The 25276-nt window shown below is 44.1% G+C and overlaps 2 protein-coding genes across 4 annotated transcripts in view; one reads left to right on the plus strand and one right to left on the minus strand.

The window, feature by feature from the left end:
- On the plus strand, window positions 1-10456 carry LOC118891782 (TAR DNA binding protein). 3 transcript variants are annotated; one of them, XR_005019168.1, is made up of 7 exons: window positions 1-122; window positions 1112-1363; window positions 3268-3431; window positions 4055-4195; window positions 6668-6838; window positions 7226-8435; window positions 9170-10456. XR_005019168.1 is itself a non-coding variant. In XM_036845493.1 (6 exons), exons 2-6 carry the CDS (start codon window positions 1126-1128, stop codon window positions 7754-7756), a joined length of 1245 nt encoding a protein of 414 aa, XP_036701388.1. In that variant the 5' UTR covers window positions 1-122; window positions 1112-1125; the 3' UTR covers window positions 7757-9151. The 3 variants fall into 3 exon arrangements, 2 of the variants coding, with proteins under 2 accessions (XP_036701388.1, XP_036701397.1); XM_036845493.1 differs by lacking the exon at window positions 9170-10456 and having other exon boundaries at window positions 7226-9151; XM_036845502.1 differs by lacking the exon at window positions 9170-10456 and having other exon boundaries at window positions 30-122; window positions 1116-1363; window positions 7226-9149.
- Window positions 10152-25276, minus strand: part of MASP2 (mannan binding lectin serine peptidase 2) — a 21630-nt gene continuing 6505 nt past the window's right edge. Inside the window, 9 exon segments of the mRNA XM_036845481.1 lie at window positions 10152-12672; window positions 13861-13935; window positions 14433-14564; window positions 16284-16362; window positions 18343-18378; window positions 18380-18459; window positions 22192-22339; window positions 22413-22609; window positions 24977-25108. Coding sequence (XP_036701376.1) covers window positions 11909-12672; window positions 13861-13935; window positions 14433-14564; window positions 16284-16362; window positions 18343-18378; window positions 18380-18459; window positions 22192-22339; window positions 22413-22609; window positions 24977-25108 — 1643 coding nt within the window. The 3' untranslated portion in view covers window positions 10152-11908.

Raw genomic sequence — 25276 nt, forward strand, 5'->3', positions numbered from 1 at the left:
GGCCGGAGGGGGGAGGAGGCGGCCCTAGCGCCATTTTGTGGGAGCGAAGTGGTTGCTGGGCTGCTCTTGGATTCCTCGCTGCTTCAGTGTCCCTGTCGGGCTTCCTAGCAGCGGCCTAGCGGGTGAGTCGCGGACGCTTCTCACGGAGGACGCCCTGTGTGCCTCGGCTCACGCAGTGGGGCGGCCCCCGCCCCGGGAAAGGAGCCGTGGGGCCGGGCCTGCCTCATTCTGCCCGAGCGGGCTCGCGTGGGAGCGACGTTAGGGCCTGGCGCGGGGTGGCAGCCGGCGCCGAATCAGGGACGCTGGGCCCGCGGAGCCGTGCAGCCCGAGGCAGAGGTTTGGCCTGGTTTCCGGGCCCGGGCACTGTTTTGTGCCTTCGTACTTTGCACCAGGACAGCGTTTAGGCCTGGCGCCCCAGCGGTCCCACCCCGGCCGCGCTTAAAAACTCCTCCCACGGTTGTCACGCACTGGCTTCTGGGAGGCGGCGGCCCGCGTCGCGAAGGACCTGTCGCCGCTGTCGTTGCGGCTCAAGTTTGGAGACCCCCAGAATCCCCAGATTTGGAACAGGGAGGCACTTTTCCCTTGTTCTCTTCATCTCGTTCACTGCTCCTATTTAGTCTTCAAGGTTCAGTTTCTGCATCGCTTTCTTAGGGAAATCCACTTTGACGTTCCCCTCACACACATCTCAACCAGTTTAGTTTCTTCCCAGTCGCCAAGACTACTCCTTTCCAGTAGCATAATCACGATTGTAATAAAATAATTACTTGTTTGCTTTCTTTCTCCTGCTCATCTCCCCCTTTGCAACCAGCATGCCAGCTGGGACTGTGGTTTCACACACAGTTAATAGTTGCAGCACCTGATGGATAGTAGGCACTCATCAAATAATGAATGAATGAACTAGCAAGGCATTACATTTTAATAGGAATAGCTGTCCTTGCCTGTACCTCCTCATTTTTCAGGGATAACCAACACCTATAAAAATCCGAACACCGAGAATTTTTTTGGAAGTCGAAAGAATGACATGGTAGTGGTATTAGTCAGCTGGGATAATTACTTTGACACAGTTACTTTGACACAAGTGTTGGTCATTCGTATCTCTTTTCCATTTAAGCAAGACAAGCAAAGATGTCCGAATATATTCGGGTAACCGAAGATGAGAACGACGAGCCCATTGAAATACCATCAGAAGACGATGGGACAGTGCTGCTGTCCACAGTTACAGCCCAGTTTCCAGGGGCATGTGGGCTTCGCTACAGGAATCCAGTGTCTCAATGTATGAGAGGGGTCCGTCTGGTAGAAGGCATTCTGCACGCCCCTGATGCTGGCTGGGGGAACCTGGTGTATGTTGTCAACTATCCCAAAGGTTTGTTGCCATTTGGTTTTGCAGTGATGCTAAAGTATAAAGTATAGGTTTGTGTCTCGTTCTGAGTCATAGGTCATGGCCTCTTCATGGTGAACCGTCTCCTGTAGCCCAAGTATTTCTTTAAACGTTACCGTCAGACAAGTTTGAAAGACCGCTAGTTTAAATTAGTGAAAATTGGAAATTACAGGACATTTTTTAAAAACTATGTGTTTAAACAATTATCTGGATTAACGTTGCTGAGCTAATGCGAAATTTAAGGAATTAAGAACGCTTTGCAGTTGTATCAGTCTGTTGTAAACAGATTTTTCTGAAGTGCCTCAGTATTTTGGTTTGGTCTTTGTTCTTGCAGGCTTACATCATTCATCCAGCTAATCTTTTTTTTTTTCCTCCTTAAATGAACATCAGTTGCAGTAGCCCAAATCTTGAATTAGTGCAGTCGTAATTATAATTTTGGGTTCTGGTCTTATTCTCACTGCCCCTTATCAATGATGTTTTTAATCTAAAAGGAAACATGAAGATGTAGAAGTGAGCCAAGGAAATGAGTACATTTTAGCAGTAGGAGTGTGCTAGTTGGTAGATCTGTCTGTTACTTTTACTGTAACGTAATAGTGCAACAAAGTCATATTATTTGGTCAGTATTTAAGACGTTGCATCAAGAAATTTTTTTATATATCAAGAAAATTCTTAATAGCATCAACTTGATTTTTTTTTTTAGTATGTAGTTTCTTGATCCATTGGCTGTAGATTAATATTTACCCAAACTTAAAATGTCATTTATATAGTAATGTGTCGATGTATGTTCATGATTGTAACAAACGTACCAACCTGGTGGGGGATATTGATGCTGGGGGGGGCTCTGCAGGTGTGGGGAGCGGGGGTATATGGGAAGTCTCTACCTTCCTCAGTTTTGCTGTGAACCTGATAGTACTCCAAAAGATGGTCTGTATGTCTGAATGTCATTTAGTTCCTCTTCCAAATACTGACTTTTTAAAATAACCTTAGGGTTTTTTTTTCCTAATTAATTTATTTATATTTATTTATTTTTGGCTGCATTGGGTCTTCGTTGCTGCGCACGGGCTTTCTCTAGTTTCGGCGAGCGGGGGCTACTCCTCGTTGCAGTGCGCGGGCTTCTCATTGCGGTGGCTTCTGTTGTTGCGGAGCATGGGCTCGAGGCGCGTGGGCTTCAGTAGTTGTGGCATGCAGGCTCAGTAGTTGTGGCTCGCAGGCTCTAGAGCACAGGCTCTGTAGTTGTGGCGCACGGGCTTAGTTGCTCTGTGGCATGTGGGATCTTCCTGGACCAGGTATCGAACCCGTGTCCCCTGCATTGGCAGGCGGATTCTTAACCACTGCGCCACCAGAGAAGTCCAGGTTTCTTTTTTATTACAAAAGTAACGTGAGTTCATTGTTGAAAGTTTAGAAACGAAACAAAAAGAAAGAAAATTGAAATCACCCTTAAATCCACAGCTGGAGATTAAAGTTGCGAATTTTTTGGTAGTCTTCAAGTTATAGGCCTTAAAATAATCAAGCAAATATATTTAATAGGCACAAAGATAGTATCACAGTTATTCAACCTGTTTTCTTTCCTCCTTCCTTAATGTATTTTAAAGTGAAAGTGAAGTAACTTTTGTTTTGATACACCTTTTGAGAGGGGAGAACATACAATTGTAATCTTGAGACATTATGGAACCAGAGGTTGGAATCCCTGGATTGGCTCCAGAAAAGCACCTTAGCCACTTACTCAATTCTTATTCTGTCTGTGAGAGCTAACATCACTCTTTGGCAAAAGTTTCCAGCGTCTTAACTGTTCTGAGAATGTTTTTGCTTCTCATTTCTAGATGAAGAGGGTGTGTGTTTTACGAAGTGTTAAATGAAAGTTCTGAAAGGTTTCTGCTCATTTTGTTTAGATAACAAAAGGAAAATGGATGAAACAGATGCTTCATCAGCAGTGAAAGTGAAAAGAGCAGTCCAGAAAACATCTGATTTAATAGTGTTGGGTCTCCCATGGAAAACAACTGAACAGGATCTAAAAGAATATTTTAGTACCTTTGGAGAAGTTCTTATGGTTCAGGTAAACTTTGATTTCATTTAACAGTTTTTCAGTGAATGAGCACCCAGAATTCCTGTTGTTTTAGTGACGCTGCCTTTCATGTTCAGTAGATGATATATTTTTTTTATAAGTTTTCTTTCTTTATTTTTTAAAAATAAATTTATTTATTTATTTATTTTTGGCTGCGTTGGGTCTTCTTTGCTGCATGCGGGCTTTCTCTAGTTGTGGCGAGCGGGAGCTACTCTTCATTGCGGTGCACAGGCTTCTCACTGCGGTAGCTTCTCTTGTTGCAGAGCACGGGCTCTGGGTGCACTGGCTTCAGTAGTTGTGGCACATGGGCTCAGTAGTTGTGGCTCGTGGGCTCTAGAACGCAGGCTCAGTAGTTGTGGCACACGGGATTAGTTGCTCTGTGGCATGTGGGATGTTCCTCGAGCAGGTCTCGAACCCACGTCCCCTGCATTGGCAGGCGGATTCTTAACCACTGCGCCACCAGGGAAGTCCCGATGATATTTTTAATATTTGTTATGTGTGTACGTAAGGGGCGCTGAAAAGAAATTTGGTTTATACTATTTCCCTTCACGTATGTACTCTGAGTTGGTTACGTGTGTGTATGGTCTTAGTAAATTTAAATGATTTTTTTCTAGGTCAAGAAAGATATTAAAACTGGTCATTCAAAAGGGTTTGGCTTTGTTCGTTTTACGGAATATGAAACCCAGGTGAAAGTAATGTCACAGCGACATATGATAGATGGACGATGGTGTGACTGTAAACTTCCAAATTCTAAGGTACTTTGCTCTTTTTTTTCCTCTGCTTTGGCCATTTTTGCTGACAGACTTACTTAGAAGACACTGTAAAATAAAACATTACAGTTGGAAGATGTAGTGGCAGGGTGTGTTCTTGAAATCTTTTGCCTTGTTAAAGTCTCAGGACCTTAATGCATGCTGAATATTTTATATGTTTGTTTGAAATATTTAGTTCATTGCTCCTCCAAACTAAAACGTTGTTCATTTTGTTCTTACTTTTCTCTTGTTATTTTTAGTGATTTAACAATTTCTTCCATAGTTACATGTTAATAAAGGCAATGAGAATATGTTGATCTTTTTAAAAAGCCTGACTTGTTCCAAGCAAGCAAGACTTGCTTATTTGGAACATTATCATCTTTGCCAAGACATTTCTCGATCATCAACTTTCCTTAATCCAAATATACTTTCATCAAAGTATAAGACACTGATGAAAGAAATTAAAGATGATACCAACAGATGGAGAGATATACCATGTTCTTGGATTGGAAGAATCAACATTGTGAAAATGACTATACTACCCAAAGCAATCTACAGATTCAATGCAATCCCTATCAAACTGCCAATGGCATTTTTCATAGAACTAGAACAAAAAATTTCACAATTTGTATGGAAACACAAAAGACCCCGAATAGCCAAAGCAATCCTGAGAAAGAAAAACGGAGCTGGAGGAATCAGGCTCCCAGACTTCAGAGTATACTACAAAGCTACAGTAATCAAGACAGTATGGTACTGGCACAAAACCAGAAATATAGGTCAGTGGAACAGGATAGAAAGCCCAGAGATAAACCCACGCACCTATGGTCACCTTATCTTTGACAAAGGAGGCAAGAATATACAATGGAGAAAAGACAGCTTCTTCAATAAGTGATGCTGGGAAAACTGGACAGCTACATGTAAAAGAATGAAATTAGAACACTCCCTAATACCATACACAAAAATAAACTCAGAATGGATTAAAGACCTAAACATAAGGCCATACACTATAAAACTCTTAGAGGAAAACATAGGCAGAACACTCTATGACATAAATCACAGCAAGATCCTTTTTGACCCACCTCCTAGAGAAATGGAAATAAAAACAAAAATAAACAAATGGGACCTAATGAAACTTAAAAGCTTTCGCACAGCAAAGGAAACCATAAACAAGACCAAAAGACAACCCTCAGAATGGGAGAAAATATTTTCAAATGAAGCAACTGACAAAGGATTAATCTCCAAAATTTACAAGCAGCTCATGCAGCTCAATATCAAAAAAACAACCCAATCCAGAAATGGGCAGAAGACCTAAATAGACACATCTCCAAAGAAGATGTACAGATTGCCAACAAACACACGAAATGATGCTCAACATCCCTAATCATTAGAGAAATGCAAATCAAAACTACAATGAGGTATCACCGCACATCAGTCAGAATGGCCATCATCAAAAAATCTACAAACAATAAATGCTAGAGAGGGTGTGGAGAAAAGGGAACCCTCTTGCACTGTTGGTGGGAATGTAAATTTATACAGCCACTGTGGAGAACAGTATGGAGGTTCCTTAAAAAACTAAAAATAAAACTACCATACCACCCAGCAATCCCACTACTGGGCATATACCCTGAGAAAACCGTAATTCAAAAAGAGTCATGTACCACAACGTTCATCGCATTTACAATAGCCAGGACATGGAAGCAACCTAAGTGTCCATCGACAGATGAATGGATAAAGAAGATGTGGCACATACATACATTGGAATATTACTCAGCCATAAAAAGAAACGAAATTGAGTTATTTGTAGTGAGGTGGATGGACCTAGAGTCTGTCATACAGAGTGAAGTAAGTCAGAAAGAGAAAAATAACCGTATGCTAACACATATACATGGAATCTAAAAAAAAAAAAAAAAAGTTCGGAAGAACCTAGGGGGAGGACAGGAATAAAGACATAGACGTAGAGAATGGACTTGAGGACATGGGGAGGAGGAAGGGTAAGCTGGGACGAAGTGAGAGAGTGACAAGGACATATATACACTACCAAAGGTAAAATAGATAGCTAGTGGGAAGCAGCCGCATAGCACAGGGAGATCAGCTCGGTGGTTTGTGACTACCTAGAGGGGTGGGATAGGGAGGATGGGAGGGAGACGCAAGAGGGAGGAGATATGGGGATATATGTATATGTATAGCTGATTCACTTTGTTATAACGCAGAAACTAACACACCATTGTAAAGCAATTATAGTCCAATAAAGATGTTAAAAAATATATATATACTTCCATCAACTTTAAACTTTAAAACTTTATTCTTCATTGAAGTCTTACAAGAAGAAGTGCTAATGCAAAAAGTAAGAATGTACCTACTTTTTAATGACTCACCTAATATAAAAGGCAGATAGGTTGTATTACATCCTCTACCATAATACTGTTTTCATTGCTCATAAAATATTTCTGATGGTTTTCTTCCTTTCAATTTGACCAGCAAAGCCCAGATGAGCCTTTGAGAAGCAGAAAGGTGTTTGTTGGGCGTTGTACGGAAGACATGACTGCTGATGAGTTGCGGCAGTTTTTTTGCCAGTACGGAGAAGTGGTAGATGTCTTCATTCCCAAACCGTTCAGGGCTTTTGCCTTTGTTACGTTTGCAGATGATCAGGTATTTTCTCTTAATAATTTTGTCCCAGCTAATTAGGTAATTTCTGTTGAACTTTGCCCTTCCAGCTAATTGCCACCCTTAGCTAAGCTCTCTGACCTTGTACGCTGTGTGGTATATGGGCCTAAACATTTGTGATAAACCCCTTAGATATTTTTTTAGTACATGAGGTTTAAGTGGGGATGTTACATGTTCTTTGAAAATGAACTAAAAAATCCCTGCTGCCATTACTAAAGCTAAAGGCTATTTTATGGTTTTAAATGAAGTAAGTGTTCATTGCTTATTTTTTCTCCAGTTTAGATGATGGCTTGAAATCTAAGTTTTATTGCTACTTTGATGTATGAGTCAGTGGTTTAATCTCCTTTATTTACATCCCTTATTTTTTTGTAGGTTGCCCAATCTCTTTGTGGAGAGGACTTGATCATTAAAGGAATCAGCGTACATATATCCAATGCTGAACCTAAACACAATAGCAATAGACAGTTAGAAAGAAGTGGAAGATTTGGTGGTAATCCAGGTGGCTTTGGGAATCAGGGTGGATTTGGTAACAGTAGAGGGGGTGGAGCTGGTTTGGGAAACAATCAAGGTAGTAATATGGGCGGAGGGATGAACTTTGGTGCTTTTAGCATTAATCCAGCAATGATGGCTGCAGCCCAGGCAGCTCTGCAGAGCAGCTGGGGTATGATGGGCATGTTAGCCAGTCAGCAGAACCAGTCAGGCCCATCGGGTAATAACCAAAGCCAAGGCAACATGCAGAGGGAGCCAAATCAGGCTTTTGGTTCTGGAAATAACTCTTATACTGGTTCTAATTCAGGTGCAGCAATTGGTTGGGGATCAGCATCAAATGCAGGGTCAGGCAGTGGTTTTAATGGAGGCTTTGGCTCAAGTATGGATTCTAAATCTTCTGGCTGGGGAATGTAGACATTGGGTTATCGTTAGTTGGTATGAACTGGTGGGAATTCAGATTTTTCTAAACTCATGGTAAGTATATTGTAAAATACGTATGTACTAAGAATTTTCAAAATTGGTTCAGTGTGGAGTATATTCAGCAGTATTTTTGACATTTTTCTTTAGAAAAAGAGGAAGAGCTAAAGGAATTTTATAAGTTTTGTTACATAAAGGGTTGAAATATTGAGTGTTTGAAAGTGAACTGCTGTTTGCCTGATTGGTAAACCAACACACTACAATTGATATCAAAAGGTTTCTCCTGTAATATTTTATCCCTGGACTTGTCAAGTGAATTCTTTGCATGTTCAAAATGGAAACCATTGGTTAGAACTACATTCTTTTCTCCTTGTTTTAATTTGAACCCCACCATACGGATTTTTTCCTTAGGAAAATCTTTTTGGAGATCATGGTGTCACAGTGTTTGGTTCTTTTGTTTTTTGTTTTTGTTTTTTAACACTTGTCTCCCTTCATATACAAAAGTACAATATGAAGCCTTCATTTAATCTCTGCAGTTCATCTCATTTCAAATGTTTATGGAAGAAGCACTTCATTGAAAGTAGTGCTGTAAATATTCTGCCATAGGAATACTTCTGTCTACATGCTTTCTCATTCAAGAATTCGTCATCACGCTGCACAGGCTGTGTCTTTGACGGTGGGTGTCCCATTTTTATCCGCTACTCTTTATTTCATGGAGTCGTATCAACGCTATGAACGCAAGGCTGTGATATGGAACCAGAAGGCTGTTTGAACTTTTGAACCTTGTGTGGGATTGATGGTGGTGCCGAGGCATGAAAGGCTAGTATGAGCGAGAAAAGGAGAGAGCGCGTGCAGAGACTTGGTGGTGCATAATGGATATTTTTTAACTTGGAGAGATGTGTCTCTCAATCCCTGTGGCTTTGGTGAGAGAGTGTGCAGAGAGCAATGATAGCAAATAACGTACGAATGTTTTTTGCATTCAAAGGACATCCACATCTGTTGGAAGACTTTAAGTGAGTTTTGTTCTTAGATAACCCACGTTAGCTGAATGTGTTAAGTGAAACGATACTTGTATTTCCCCTACCCCTTTGTCAACTGCTGTGAATGCCGTATGGTGTGTGTTCTCTTCTGTTACTGATCTGTAAGTGTGGTAATGTGAACTGAAGCTGATGGGTTGAGAACATGGACTGAGCTTGTGGTGTGCTTTGCAGGAGTACTTGGAAGCAGAGTTCACCAGTGAGCTCGGGGTGTCTCAAAATAGGGTGGAAGTTCTAATGTCTGTTAGCTACCCATAAGAATGCTGTTTGCTGCAGTTCTGTGTCCTGTGCTTGGATGCTTTTTATAAGAGTTGTCAATGTTGGAAATTCTTAAATAAAACTGATTTAAATAATATGTGTCTTTGTTTTGCAGCCCTGAATGCAAAGAATTCATAGCAGTTAATTCCCCTTTTTTGACCCTTTTGAGATGGAACTTTCATAAAGTTTCTTGGCAGTAGTTTATTTTGCTTCAAATAAACTTATTTGAAAAGTTGTCTCAAGTCAAATGGATTCATCACCTGTCATGCATTGACACCTGATACCCAGACTTAATTGCTATTTGTTCTTGCATTGTCCAAAGTGAAAAGTTTTTTTTTTTTCTTTTTAAATCTAGTTTTTAATAAGTCTGGGTGACCGCACCTAAAATGGTAAGCAGTACCCTCCAGCTTTTTCTTAGTGCCTCTGTGCATTTGGGTGATGTTCTATTTACATGACCTGTTATAAATCTCCATTGGGAAATCATGCCTTCTAAAAATATTCTTATTTGGAGGAGTGGACAGAACAATGTTAATTATTTTAAAATGCTTTGTAGCAAAGCCTATCAATTGAAGGGAATATCAGCACCTTTCTAGTTGGGGATTTGAAAAGTGGAATTAATTGCAATAGGGATAAAGTAGAAGAAACCACAAATTATCTTGTGCCTGAAATCCATTAAGAAGCCTGATAGCTTTAAGAACTAGCAGGGTGGGTTGTCTGTCTGTGGAAGTGTTAAGTGAAATGGGCTTTGTCTTCCAAACGTGGGGAAATAGAGTAATGTTGAATAAAATTGCTTATAAAACTCAGATTAGACTCTCACGGTGCATTGTTAAGTATGTAAAAGCAATAATATATTCTCTATTGTACTTAAAATGTAACTACTATGAGAGTTGAGCTCCTTTTCTAATGGAAGAATGTAAGTTTTTGTGCTGATAATCTACCTAATGCCCTTATCTAATGAGATTATGATAAATAGGTTTGTCATTTTGCAAGTTACATGTTTTAAACTTTTGTAAATGAAGTCGTCCTTTAGACTTATGGTCGCCACATTGTTTTATTCAGTTTCCTCTGTAAAAGGATCTTGCGTTGTTTTAATTTTTTTTTTTTCTGCATCTAAATTGCATGATTTCCAAACCCTGTACCATCTGAATTTTGCATTTTAGCACTTGCACTATTACTCAGCAGCAGTAACATGGTAACACTTAAAATGGTATTCGGGGACCTCCAAAGACTAAACTGACAAGCCTTCAAGGAGCCCAGGGGTAAGTTATCTTTGTCAATGGCATGGTTTTGATCCCTTATTTACACCTGTGTAAATCTAGTTACCAGTCTTAGAAGGCTTTCAATGTTGACTAGCCTTCTGTTAACATGTTTATGGTACTACATAGCTATGGGTATTTAATTCTACCCTAAAAAAAAAAAAAAAAAATGAAGTTTAGAAGTAAACTATTTGGCAAAAATTTGTTTTTAAAGTCTATTTGGTCATCTAAATGCATTCATTCTAAAAAATTTTTTGAACCAGTTGAATAAAAATTTTTGTTGCCACCACAGTTTAGTGTCTGGAGTCTTACTGGAAAAACACAGTTTCTTTTTTTTTTTTTTTTAAATGTGACAAAGATGCTGGAAAGTTACCTTTAAAAAGTGAGTCTCAAGAAGTTGCACTTCATATGCACAAGAGAAGTTAGTCAAAACTCACAATGAATTTCTACATACAATGGTAACTGTTTGGCTAGAATGAAAAACTTTGTTAAATACTAAGTATTAAAACTTTTTAGGGAGGAATGGCCAGCTAAATGAGATTTTTAAGGTTAAGTCAGCACTTAAATGCTGTCCTTAGGAAAAAGATGTTGAGTACTTAGTAATTCAGAAGATGTATGTGATAATTAGAATAATTTTTTGTTGTTGAATACTAGGAGAGTAACTCTTAACTGTGTATTTAAGTTCTGTACTTAGCTGTTGTACGATCTGTAATCTATTTTTAAGTGTGCCCAAGTATTCCACGTTCGTGGTAAGAAGGAAAAAAACACTACAGGTTGATTTATCAATAATACCGCCACTTATTTTTAATGTTGTATTTCATCTTATGGAAATGCCATATTTGATTCAACTGTCTTCTGAATTTGAAAATAAAATATTTAGGTTATTTCCAAGTGCTAGGAACATCCTTACAGCTAAATTAAAATCTTAGCATTGGAATTACCAGGTCAGAGACTATGCATGCTTTTAAGACTTGTGAAATATATTGCCAAATTGTCCTTCAGAAAATTCGTTGTCTTCAACAGTGTGAAATAGTGCTGTTCCATGTTCTTTTTGTCTGCCAGTTTGAGAAGTGAAAAATTATAGCATTGGTTTTAACATGGAAATCAGTCTATACCTAGGCCAAAGTATTGATATTTCCAATTTATCTACCCAAGAAAAACATGATTCAAAGTAATTCCTGAAACAATACTGCTATAATATGTAACGCTCTCAGAGAACAATAAGAACAAGTACAAAAAACTGGAGAAAAACAGTTAAAGAACATGAACAGACAATTTCCAGAAATGCAAATGGCCAGTACAAACAGACACTGGACTTTTGTAAGTAAATCCAAATTTAACCAGTGAGTTTCTATTGGATTGGCAACGATGAATATCACTACAATGGTTTATGTCCCCTTCAATCAAAGAGTAAGTGGTGGAAAAGTGGCAAGTGGAGAAGTGCCTGAAAGGCACATCTCACCTGTAGTTTGGTTTGGTTTGGTTTTGAGGTGGAACGGCAACTGTCGTGTTAATGTTTCTCAGGTCAGTTTGATGTTGAGGTCTTCTACAGGTATTTTTTAGAACAAGGAATCATGTACTCACTGAAGACACACAAGTTAAAAATTATTAATTATGTTCTTGATCCAGGGAATATAGTTAATGACTTTTGTGTAGACCCCATACTGATCTGCTTCCCCACAATTAATGGAACCCCAGGACACTATTCCTCCCACAAACCATTTCTGTGTCTCATTATGTAGAAACACTAATGCCCCCCCACTATCGCCTTTACAGCTGTCCTTGCCCCCACTTTCTAAACCAGCACAAAGCATGTTGTCAGTTACCCTTCCCCCCGGATAGGACTTCTTTTCATATGCCGCAGTACAGTTTTGATGGTCAACAACTGGAATGTCAACAAACATAAGATTTCTGGCAAGAAAACCCCTTTGGGTTAATCCCCATCCAGATGCAGTTCCAATATCATTGGTTCTCATGAAGGATTCAGCTTCTTTTCTCGGCAAACAAATAGGCATGATGTTGCTATTTAATACAACTTTGTTCTTCAGTTTAATCAATGCTATGTCATTATCGTAACCAGCATTATGAGTGTAACGTTCATGTATAAAAATGGCCTCGGCCCAGGCTTGTGTATAATGAGGTGACAGTCTCTTCAGGGCACCCATTCTAATGTCTAAGGAGGAGGCGTCTTCTCTTTGCTCATATACAGCATGAGCAGCTGTTAGGATCCAGTTGTCATATAGAAGTGCACCTGCTGCTGTAGTTTTACCTAATAACAGGGTTTGCCAAGGAAAATCACCAAGCTTTGCATTTTGTCCTCCATATATACGACCTTCTGTGGTACGGGTGGATATTCCACAAACTGGGGGAAAAAAGATGTATAGAGCCTTTATAGAAACCCAATGGTGTTTTTTCTCCAATTATTACCACTTTGGAGTTGTGTATATTTAATGTCAACCAAAAATTGCATCACGTAATTTGGTGGGTGTCCACCTATACAGGCAAGTGAGACTGCTTAAAACACTGTTCAAAGAACTGATAAAACCGTTTGGTATTTTTTAGCTCTGCAGAAAATGAGGTGAGTGAAAATTAACTTTTAGAAACTGATTTGTTTTGCTAAAATAATTTGGTCTCACAACTGGGAAAATAAATAGGGCAAACAGGAATTGTCTGAGCTGATGTGCATAGGAAGTGAAAAATAACCTTTTCATTGCTTCTGTTTTCCTACTTGTGAAATGGGGCATTTACCATGTAGTTCTGGGAAAGCAGAAACTAAGGTCACTATCATAGGATTTGCAGAATTACTTTCACCTTTGTACATTAAAATGTTTTTAAAAATTAGAATGTTGCAGTTGTAACCAGGAACCTTCAGGTTCAGAAATTATTTTTGGTCTAGTTGGTTCTTCCAAACACTAAACTTAATTATGTGTTGCTAACTAAATATGCTCATTAATGTAGCAAATATGTTGTGGCTGAATACTCTTATTAAGGCTTACAAACATTGTGTCAGCTAAGATACAGGTTTTTTAAAAAGACTAAGCCAAATAACACAGGGGTGATGAATATATTACTACCTTTCTGATTTTTTTTTTAATCACTCAACTATATCTTCAGAGCCAATTCTGGTAAAACTTTTTTTTAAGTACTGTTAAAAGGCAAATTGCATTAATGTTTAAAAACTAGATGTCATTGAAAACAATTGCTTAGGGAAATAATGAGGTTATTAGCTTTGGGTTTTAATAGCATTTTTACAGAGAAGAAATCATGTTTATAAATGTATAAATGGTTCAAGATAACTTAAAAAATCATTTAATTTTTTATGCTTGCCTAGTTGTAAGGTCAAAAATAAATGACTGATACAGTCAGCACCAACAACCTCTCCATATGGAAAGGGGGTAATGAGAACGTACTATTTGGAAATAATAAGTTGGTCTCAGAGCCAAGTGCTGAAGTTACATTTCTGCCTGCACAGCTAAAGCACTACTTACTGTCTCCTACCCAGTTCTACTTTCCATCAATTATGAGTCTCCTGTATAAATGTAGCCATTACCAGGCTCACAGATGGGGAGTGATTTTTCTCCTTTGGAGCTCGTCCAGAATCCATCAGCCTCACACACATATTTACCTGCAAATCATTGAAAAAGCAAAAATGTTTAACTGCATGTGAAAAGGTGGTTGTCATTTGCTTGAATACCCCCTTGAAAAATGTAGATTCTTGAGCATCAGTGGGAAATAGAGGTGTCTGAATAACCATTTTACATGATTTCATAAATAGGAGGTCTCTGCATTACCATGTATGCTTGCAAAGTGGAAACCTTTTAGATGTGTAACTTGAATATGTATCAAGATCTTAAGTGCTTAATGATAAGGTTTTGACTTGTTAAATTAAACGATTTGGAATATATTGTGTGTTTGTAGTAGTCATTTACTAGATGTGTTTTCAGATTCTTGCAAATTGACATTAAAGTCACTTCAGCTATAATATTTTACTTAGCAGGTGGAGGAAGTGCCTTTTAATCTTTTGTCTAGCCTTAGCCAAAAATGTTGGATAAGTTTATTTTCAGATCATGAGGGCTTAGGTTCCAAATATTACCCACCCCCGACTTTGAACAATTTGCTTACCATCATTTGTTCTCATTGTGTAGAACTCATTACAGCGATATTTAACCACAGCTTTGTATATGGTCACCTCAGTACCCGTGATATAGTCCACTTGGCCACTGGGCAGATCATCAGGAGGGCCACAGTCAACAACTAATAAACACGGGAGAGGGAAGTCAGTTTGTACTTTGAATCCTAACATTAAAACGATGTGGAGACTGATAGGTGGTTGTGCTGTGTGTGGTTATAACTTGAAGTCATATTCAAGATGGACATCATTTCATCTCAAATTGGAGAGAATCACCTTAGTGTGATTTTACAGCATCACTCTCATCTCTGTTCCTAACTAAATGGCTAGGTTGAAGTGAAGGCCCTGGGCAAGGAGCTGTATGATGCCTTCCCTAAAGGAAGGGAATTTGAAACCACTTGGACTTCCTTAGCACTCAAAAAAGAAAACAGCACAGCCTGCACATGCCTGTACAGTCTGGTTTGATGTAAAATGGTACAATTTGGTTAGCCTTAAAAATAGAACAATACAAAGAAGACTGAAGGACTTGTTCTTATGATCCTTTTCCTAAGTTGACCTTTTTAGAAGACATGGAAGTCATAATACCTTGAGTTTGGGTTAGAATTCACAACTGTTAGGACATTACTAATGTGACATAACTAACCAATTTGTGAGACAAAGTGATACCAGTCTAAAAGTCATAGTTTTGTACACAGACATCTAAAAATTGATGTATTTCTGTGGATATTAAAAGGTAACATAGTTTTCAGCAACTTAGTAGCACTGTGTCTGGCTTTGTGTCAAGTGTGTTGTCTACATTGTCTTAATTCTCCACAGATGAGATGCCCATAACTACCCAGTGAAAAGTGTCAGAATCCGGGCTCAAACCCATACCTTAGTCCAGCGGTCCTTCAGTGCCAGCTCTTTACTGGTTTTTAAACTAAAAGAATTGGTAGTAAAGAATTGGTAGTCTCATGGGAATATGAATTTTGAAATAAAAATATTCCCCTAGGAATTTTGTAGAAACCCTTGCACAAAATATGTGAAAGTATACGTACAGAGGTGTTAACTATGGCAGTGTATGTAATAGTAAAAAACTGGAAACAGTGGAAATCACATGAAATAAAAAGCATAGGTCCTCTGATGGAATACTTTGCAGTCATTAAAAAGAACGAGCAGCTCTATGAGTGCTTGGATTGTTGCAGAAAGATACCCCAACAATGTTGGGGGAAGAGTACATTGCAGTCAGATTTAGTTCAAAAGTATGTAATAGATACGTTAGTATAAATAGTATAGGAAATGAATATGAAGGAATGGACCCCAGTGTCTTACAGGTAGTTTGAGGATTTGGGCAAGAGAGGCTTTCACTGTATATTTTTGTAAATTTATATGTTTTTTCCATTTAACATGTATCTTATAATTTTAAAAATATTAAAGGTACGTGATTCTTAGTTCACAAAATGGTAACGAACACCGTCATCCCAGTTTGATGCGTATATGCCCCTACAAACAGCCTGTACATGTTTACCTGTGTGATATATGTAATTGGAGGGCTATGCACCAAAACGAGAGTGATTATACTCTGATACAGCGGGATTATGAGTATTATAATGTTTGTAATTTTCTCTTTCCCATGTTTTATGAGTATTTTATACTTAGCAAAATAATTTTAAATACCATACTTTTCTAAAGCAAATACTTTTCCTAGTAGCTTGGTCCAGTTTTAACCTCTTAAGAGTGCTCTGAGAAACTGGGGACGAGAAGCAAATTTGGAATTCAAGCCCTGATAAATCATTTTTTTAAAAAGACCAGAAGAAGCAGTAGAAGCAGAAGCAGCTACAGGCGTTGTGGTCACACATACGTACTGCTGCACTCCGGCATCGGTTTGTCCCAAGATCCATCTGTCTGACAGACTGCAACAAATGATTTCAGGGGCCAATAACCCTAAAGAGGAATTGAGAAAATATTAATTTCCTTGTTTATATCATGAAACCACTCCCCAAAGCTCTGCTCCCACAATAGTTCGAGTGTTTCAAGAGATGCTCCCAAGGGGGTGATGCACCCACGTGACTGGACACGCAGCCCAGCTGCCTTGATACATGTGTGTGCTTGTTGGTGATGTCACCTATGTGTGTATCTCATTTTTAAAGATGTTGACCTCTGCAGCAGTTTATATTTTCTTCTTTCCACTTAATCCAAGAATACGTCAGATTTCTCACAAGTTCCTGCTGGTGTTCCACCATTTCTTTATGTAAAGCGCCAAAGGGTGACAGTCAAAAGTTTGGGGAAGATCAGCCTGATAGACATGGAGTGAATGTGTCTGGATTTTTCTAGCCTGCGGCTATTAACTGGAGGAAAGTTTCTTAAAATATCAATATTTCCATAAGCTTCACACGTGTGTTCTCAGTTTCCGTTGCTAATACTTAGCGGGACATTTTTGACTTATCTAAATTTTTTTTTTTTTTAATTTTTATTTATTTATGGCTGTGTTGGATCTTCGTTTCTGTGCGAGGGCCTTCTCTAGTTGTGGCAAGCGGGGGCCACTCTTCATCGCGGTGCGCGGGCCTCTCGCTATCGCGGCCTCTCTTGCTGCGGAGCACAGGCTCCAGACGCGCAGGCTCAGTAATTGTGGCTCACGGGCCTAGTCGCTCCTTGGCATGTGGGATCTTCCCAGACCAGGGCTCGAACCCGTGTCGCCTGCATTGGCAGGCAGATTCTCAACCACTGCGCCACCAGGGAAGCCCTTATCTAAATATTTTTGTAAAATCAGACTTTAAAATGAAAGAAGTTGGCTTTAACTGAAGCTTTATGCTTCAAAGGAGAGCAGGATGATTTCTTTCTTCCTCAGAAACTGAACAGGCCTGAGGTCCAAGTTGCTGTGGAAAGAGCCTGCCCAGAAGTTTACAAGTTGAGCAAAGTGTCTCACTTTTTTGGGGGGTCTGGGGCAGTTGTGCCTCCACAGGACTGGTTGCATAGCCAGCTATCTTTTCAGTGTTATTACCTTTTACCACTGGGATTCAGTGACATTTTGAAGAACATAAAGAGGTCATGTTAATCTCTTACCTGTGCCCCTAAAGCAACACACTAAGCATTTTTTGAAATTATCCTCCTTCTCCCTTAACAGTGGTCACTGTTTATAACTTTGCAGAATATACTGTTTCCAAGGGCTGTTTAATTTTTTTGTGGGCCCAGGAGTTGTTTCATGTAAAGGTCATTTGACCAGGAGGAGCTTGATTTAATGCAAGGTGATAACACAGAGCACATGACAAACATTTCAGCTGCTTTATCAAGAGCTGCTGTAATGTGTGTGAATAGAGAAAAGGTGTTCATTTTAATCGCCAGCTTTCCAAAAAAAAAAAAAAGCTTTTTTAAAAAGCGGAGTTCCGGGCTTCCCTGGTGGCGCAGTGGATGAGAATCCGCCTGCCAGTGCAGGGGACACGGGTTTCCAGCCCTGCCCGGGAGGATCCCCATGCCGTGGAGCAACTGGGCCCGTGGGCCACAGCTATTGAGCCTGTGCTCTAGAGCCCACGAGCCATAACTACTGAGCCCGGCGTCCACAACTACTGGATCCACGCGCCTGGTGCCATGCTCACAAACAAGAGAGCCACCAAAACAACAAAGAGTAGGCCCCCCCCCCCGCCGCAACTAGAGAAAGCCCATGCACAGCAACGAAAACCCAACACAGCCAAAAATTAATTAATTAAAAAAAAAAAAACGGAGTTCCTAAGAATAGAAAATTCTTTGTGGCCACTTCTCTTAGCAAATGTATCATTTCTTTGAATTTTATTTTTAATCATAGGCAAAGTAAACCACCTGCTGACAAACGCCTTTCCCCATTTCCTTTCACATATTTGCTGATATAAATATGTATTCATTCAAAAACACCGTATGATTGTGTGCACTTAACAGCTTTGTATCACTTACTTGCAGAAGTTCGTAGCCCGACTCGCAAAAGACAAAAGAAGTGGTCTTTCAGGATTATTTGGCCTGCCACAGGGGAGATGTGGCCGTTAGGTGGCGCCGTCGGGTCAGGGCGGCTAGCTGCACAAGGAACCAGATGTCTGGGGTTTAGCTGGCTCTATAGCAGCAAGTCTGATTTAGCAATTAGAAGTTCTTGGTTTATAAATGAAACGACCCTGTAAGAGAGCTTGCCACAGTGGGGTAGAGTTCTTAAGATTTAAAACAAAGGCAAGATTAAACTCTCGGCTGCTTATCGTACAAATTAGGATTTGTTGCCTGGCCTGGGCTTCAGCCAAAGTGATGAAAAGAAAGCCAGGCACGTGGTAAGGGAGCAAGGTCACGTCACGGCAAAGGGAGCATCTGCTCCACGCCAGGGGCCTCACACACACTGCTGAAAACCGGGGGAGTGTAACTTGGGGGGGAAAGAGCTGGACAGCATGGGTTAAAATCACAAGAAAGCCTCAGTTTCCTCATCTGTAAGCTGAGAGTGGTAAGAACGTTTGCTCAGCTTCTAGGGCTGTTGCGAGGACCAAATGTGAAGCACAGAGGAAATCGCTTTGCTAATAAGTGCTGGGCCACAGGGGGTTGCAGCCAGTGAACCCTCACAGCAGCCCTTGTGGCTCAGAGAGGCAGCGGGGCTCAGGGCCAGACTGGCACTCAGGAAGCCTCATACGTCCCTCGTGAGCACGTGCCCACAGGGCTCAGGGCTGGCTTCCACTTTGGCCCCCAAACCCTGGCCTGTTGTCACCCCAAGGCTTCAGCCAGTCCCCCATGGCTGCCCATCCCCCAAGGCCACCCCTCAGCCCACGCAGGTCATTTGCCCAGTGCCCTCCTTCCTCCAGCAGCTGACCCCTGTGTCCTGCAGTGACTCTCGGTCCCAGGCAGGCCCCAGAGTCTCCCCTCTTGGAACCAATCTCCAGGAATGTTCCAGGTGGCCCTGTCGGGGCCCAGGGCTTCCCGAGGCCGCCTCATACCCAGGCCAGGGCCCTGCTGGCACTTCACACACACCTCCAGGCTCTGTCCCGGCCCCTTCTCACCCACCAGCCTGGCAAACCTGACTCTTCCCTCTGACTCACTCTGAAATCAGTGCTTCAGTTTTAGAAGTTTTATTACTTCGACCCACGGGAAAACAAAAGGCTTTTTAAAAATGAACAAGAGGCAAATGAAATGTTCCCAAAGTGCTGGTCTCTCCTCTCCTGACCCATCTCTCACCCTTTCCCACAGAGCTGGCCCAAAGGTTAGTATCTTTCCTAATTCAGTCTCCTCATTTTTTAAATTACTCAATACCTCCCCCATGCTCACTCGGTGTCTTCTGCGTTAGCCCACTAATCCCCACCTTTCCAAGGAGATATTGTCCTTCATTGGATACTTGGGACATTAAGTCTCAGAAAAGTTATGTTAAGAGGTTCAATGTCACATGGTCAGGAAACAGGATGCATTACAGCCGGGACGCCAACCCGGGCAGTCTGACACCCAGCCTGCGCTCTGAGCACGGCTTGGGGCCTTGGGTGTTTTGCTTTGGAGCTTTTCCAGCTCAGTTACTCTGTCCTTCCAAAAACATCCTGAAAGACCTGCTGACTGAGAGTGCTGAGAGGGACAGACACGTCCAGAGGTCAGTGCCCGGAAGGTGGGGGACTTGGACTCATGTCACAGGAGGTGGCACCAAGAACTACCGTCTACGTTTGAGGGTCTGTCACGAGGAAGAGGTGGTGGAGGAGGGTCCGAGAGGCAGAGTGCAGACTCCCGTCCAAACCCTCCGTGTCAGGCGGGAGCCCCCATCTCTGCCTACCCCATCACACCCTCTTACAGCTCACACCGAGAAAGGTGGAGCCTCTGGGCTTTTGCACATACACTTCCCTTGCACTTGGAACACCCTTCCACCTTCCTCCAATACCTACTTATCCTTTCAATCCAATCTCGTATGTTTCCTGTCCCGGGCCCCTTTTGTTAGCACCCAGCCCCTGCCTGGGCCAGGTCCCTCCTCTGGGCTCTCACTGTGTCTGGTGCTCGGCTGTGCTTGTCACAGGGCTGTGGTCATGTTGCTGTGACAAGAGTGGACTGACAGCAGAGGTGTTACGTATTCCCACACAGGGCCCAGTGCCCATCCATAAGATGGATGGATGGATGGAAGGAGGGAAGGATGGACAGATGGATGTGTGTGAGGGGTGGCGGAACATGACTCCAAACTCTGCCTCCTTGGCATAAGGATTATAGCTGTCCCGCGATGTCTGCGGGGCATTGGTTCCAGGAGCCCCGTGAATACCAAAATCTGCGGCTGCTCAAGCCCCTTATACAAAATGGCAGAGGGAATTCCCTGGCAGTCCAGTGGTTAGGACTCAGCGCTTTCACTGCCGAGGGCGTGGGTTCAATCCCTGGTCGGAAAACTAACATCATCCCACAAGCTTCTCAGCCAAAAAAAAAAAAAAGGCAGAGTGTCAGCCATCTGTATCCATGGGTTCTACATCCATGGATGTGGGGAGCCAACTGTATTTTGAGCTGATTATTTTATGAAACAGCAGACACAGGAGAAACTCTGAAAACAGAGTAGAAATTACCGTTTTCTAAGGGAAATGTACATTTACAGAGGAAATCTCCATTTGTAAGAGTGTCTCCCATTCTGTATCACGAGTAGGATGACTAAATCACTAGAAACTCTTAACAAAGGAAAAGACAGAAAATTTTTTTTTACTAAAGTTAAATTTCAAAAGCAAAAAAAAGACAGAGTCTTTAATCTGCATAACGAATCATACTCTTGCTTACCATGCTTTTCCTGGTCACCTCCTCATAACTGGACTCCCCTGTACCCTTTCTCTCTTTTGTCTTTAGCTGAAGATGTTTAAGCCTGAATTCTAAGCCACCTCTGAGACTCATTTTCCCCTGGGTTATCTCCCATGTATGCACGAGATATCCACGTTCATAAACTTGTTTCTTTTTCTCTCGTTAATGTCTCTTGTTCCCAACCAAGAATTTGGAAGGGCAGAGGGAAAACTATTATTTCCTCCCCTACAGATGGAAGGAGGGATGGTTGGATGGCTGGGTGAATGGAAGAGGGGAGGGTGAGAGGTGGGGAAGGAGAGAAGGACGGCTGTGTGGATGGGTAAATGGGTGGAAGGAGAGATGGTTGGATGGAGGGGTGAGTGAGTGGGTGGATGAATGGGGGGGTGGCACTTCCCATAGGGGACCCCTGCCTCACAGACCACCCCACTCAAACCTGGTCTGTCTTCTGATGGAGTTCAGGACACACTACCTCAAAATATGGCACCTTGGCATGTTGACGATTTTAAGCTGGGAGTTTGAGAAAATGGCAGAAGCAGGAAGGTCACTCTGATTCCCCGCCCCTCGCCCTTCTTCCCTGAAGCAGGTCATAAGACCCTCATGTGACAGGTGTCTTCCCTACACCCAGAGGGAAGCCTTATCACCAAAGACAAAAGGATGCCAAGAAGAATCCTAACAAACAGGCCTGGCTAAGTTCCCCCACCCCGCTTACCACCCTTACTTCATATTCCTCAGCCTATCACACCCCTCAGCAAACCTAGCACGAAAGTGCACAGGTCCAGCTGTCTCTCTGAGTCTTTATTTCCTTACAAAGGCTCCCGTGCCACATAAAATTTACATGAAATAAACATGTATGCTTTTTTTTCCTGTTAACCTGTCAGGTTGCTTTTCAGACCCAGCCAGGGACACTAAGAGGGTTAAGGAAAAGTTTTCCCTCCCCTGACTTCCCAGGCCCGGCCAGGACGGGTTCCATCCTATGTGGCTCCTTGACGCTTCTGGAAGAGCTCCCTGCCAAATCGGAGCCCCACCTGCCCTCACCTGTGCTGTTGTAGTGGATCTTCCAGCCCGTGTGGTCCCCCGACTGATCGGTGGCAAAGGTGATGGTCACTGTGTTGCTCTTGGTTTCAATCCTGTGGGGCAACGTCTTCCCACAAAATGGGCCATATTCCTCCTTGTCTGTTTGAATCTGAAAGTGGAGAGGCCCCTGTCACCTCAGCACCTGCCGGGCCAGGGGGAGGCAGCGGCCAGGGGAACCAGACCTTCAGGGAGTCGTAGGGGCACTGGGTCTCAGGGTGCGACTCCACGTCAAAGGACTCCACGAAGTCCAGGGTGACACGGAACCCCTCCTCCAGGCGGATGCTGTAGGTGCAGCTGGAGAGTTTGGGGTACGGCTGAGGGTATCCAGGGCTGCTGAGCACCCCAGACCGGGCGGTGAAGACCTGGCCTGAGCACAGGGCTGGGGAGAGGGGAGAGGACAGGCGGGCTGAGCCAGGCGCAGGCGGCGGGGCTCAGGCCGCCCGTCCACCGTCACACGCCAGCCCCAGAAGCATCTCCCGAGACTGAACGCCCCACCCAGTGGCTGAAGGGACAATTTAGGGAGGGGTCTCTCTGGCTTCCAGGATTTAGCTGAAACAAGTGACACTTGGAGGTACATTCTCCAGGGGCCCCACTCACACCCCCGGGAGGATGGAGGCCCTAAGCTGAGGCTCCTGGTGCGGGGAACCCTGGGCCAGAGTCACAGTTCCAGGGGTGCGGGGAGTGAGCCATGTCAGGGTCTGCCCGGGGGAAAGGGGCACCAGGAGAAGTGAAGGGGACTTTCCTGTTCCCAGGAATTGGGTGTGGGGAGGTGGCAGGAGAGGAGTCTCCCCTGGGCCCCCTCCAGGAACACTCAGGAAGGCCTCCCCTTGCCCACCTTCCCTGGGTCTAGGCTCTGCCCTGGGGGGCAATTGAGGGCAGTGCAAGTCCACACTGATCGTAAGTGAGTCTGGTACCCACTTTCCCCATTGAAACAGCTGATTCTGCCTTTGCAGAGGGAATGTCTGTTGGCATCACTCATAGGAGGGTTCTACCCCCCATCCCCCAGGTGGCAGAGGTGGGGACACAGGCATTCCAGGAAGTGAGGAGTCCCAGCACTGCCTTTCTTCTTCCACGTGGCTGCTCCCCATGGGACAGAGGGAGTCACCCCCGGATGTGGGGGACCAGACTGCCCATCAGTGAATCGATACCTCCTTGGGCCTCTCTGCTCGGGGTCAGACTCCCCCAGCCCAGCACACCCAGGGCCTGAGGTACCCTCTGAACAGGAGGTGGACCCCAGGATGCTCTGAGCTCAGTCCTCGGACTCCTGGTGGGGGCGTAGCCAGAGCTCGGTTCCCCTGCATGAGCCCCCTGCCCCTCTCTGGGCCTCAGTGCCCCATCACCAAAATGAGGGTGAGGACAGAGCAAGCCCCTCTGGCAAAGGAGCCTGTGGCCCCATAGTGGCGGCTCCCACCAACTAGGGCCCATCGGGCTGAGATGAGGGTGGGAAGGAAGGGGGGCCAGAGTGCACACTGCTGCCCTCCCCTCACCCTTCCCCCCCAGAGACACGCAGCAGGTGGAGGTGGAGCCGAGTTTATTGTTAGGTCCGTGGGCGGGGTCAATGGGGGCTGCAGGCTGCAGCGGTCTTGCCCGACCCAGACCGCAGCTGGAGGGCAGGCTAGAGGCTCTGCTCTGGAAGAGAGAACGGAGACGGGGAGAGACACGGGGGAGGGACACTGAGCAGGCGGAGCAGGCTCAGCGCCGAGGGCTGGGGCTGCTCGCTCCTGGGGCGCCAGCTGGCTTCCTGTCCAGGCCCCTGGCAGGGGCGCAGAGGGGAGTCCGGGCCGTGGAGGCCAAAAGGGTCGGCCTGCTGGGGGCTGAACCGGCAGCTTTGAGCTGAAGTTTCATGGAGGGAAGCTTGTGTGAGGCAGGCCTAGGGCCCCCACTCCTTCATCCTGGAGCCCCCCAGGGAGGATGAGTCCTGATTGTCCAGGTACACAGTGAGGGCCTAACACGTGCTCACCCAGTGAATGAGCTGAAGAGGAGTGAGAGTGAGCCAAGGACAGGGTGGAGGCAGACGAGGAGTTGGGGAACGTGGACGGATGAGTGCTTAGGTGGGTGGATGGATGGGTGGATGGGTGGGTGGACAGGTAGGTGGATGGATGGATGGATGGACGGATGGATGGATGGATGGATGGATGGATGGGTGGGTGGGTGGATGGGTGGGTGGATGGATGGATGGGTGGGTGGATGGATGGGTGGGTGGATGGATGGATGGATGGATGGATGGATGGGTGGGTGGGTGGATGGATGGATGGGTGGGTGGGTGGGTGGGGGGGTGGGGGGGTGGATGGATGGGTGGGTGGGTGGGTTGGTGGGTGGATGGATGGGTGGATGGGTGGGTGGATGGTTGGGAGGGTGGGTGGGTGGGTGGATGGATGGATGGATGGTGGATGGATGGATGGATGGATGGTGGATGGATGGATGGATGGATGGATGGATGGTGGATGGATGGATGGATGGATGGGTGGGTGGATGGGTGGATGGATGGATGGGTGGGTGGATGGTTGGGTGGGTGGATGGGTGGGAGGGAGGGTGGGTGGGTGGATGGATGGGTAGATGGATGGATGGTGAGAGGGGACAGAAGATCTGAAAAGGAGCCGTCACCCAGGAGAAGTGTCTAGTGGGCCAAGGCCAGTGGGCCCTCCAGTGGCCTGGGCAGAGCAGCTATGGCCTTGAGAAGCCAGCTGTGTCTTGGGGCAGGGTGGGGGCGGGCTGGGCACAGGGTCCCGCTCCAGCTGCAGCTCACCTGAGCAAGTGTGCTTGTTCCTGTGGAGAACGTAGCCCATACGGCAGGAGCAGTAGAAGCCACCCAGGTGATTGTGGCAGTGGTGCTCGCAGGGGGGGGCCTCTCCTGGGGGCACCTGGCACTCGTCGATGTCTGGGGAAGGGGCCGGGAGGCAGTCAGCAGGGAAGGAGATGGGACACTGCTGAGGCCTAGGCTCAGGTTTAGGGCCCCTCCAGTATCACCGCCTGACCTGAGAGGAACCTCCTCTTGTCTGCAGGTGTCTCATGCCCAGCTGGGCGCTAGAGGCCCAGGGTCACTGCG

Source organism: Balaenoptera musculus, chromosome 1, assembly GCF_009873245.2.
Source record: "Balaenoptera musculus isolate JJ_BM4_2016_0621 chromosome 1, mBalMus1.pri.v3, whole genome shotgun sequence".
Lineage (NCBI taxonomy): Eukaryota > Metazoa > Chordata > Mammalia > Artiodactyla > Balaenopteridae > Balaenoptera > Balaenoptera musculus.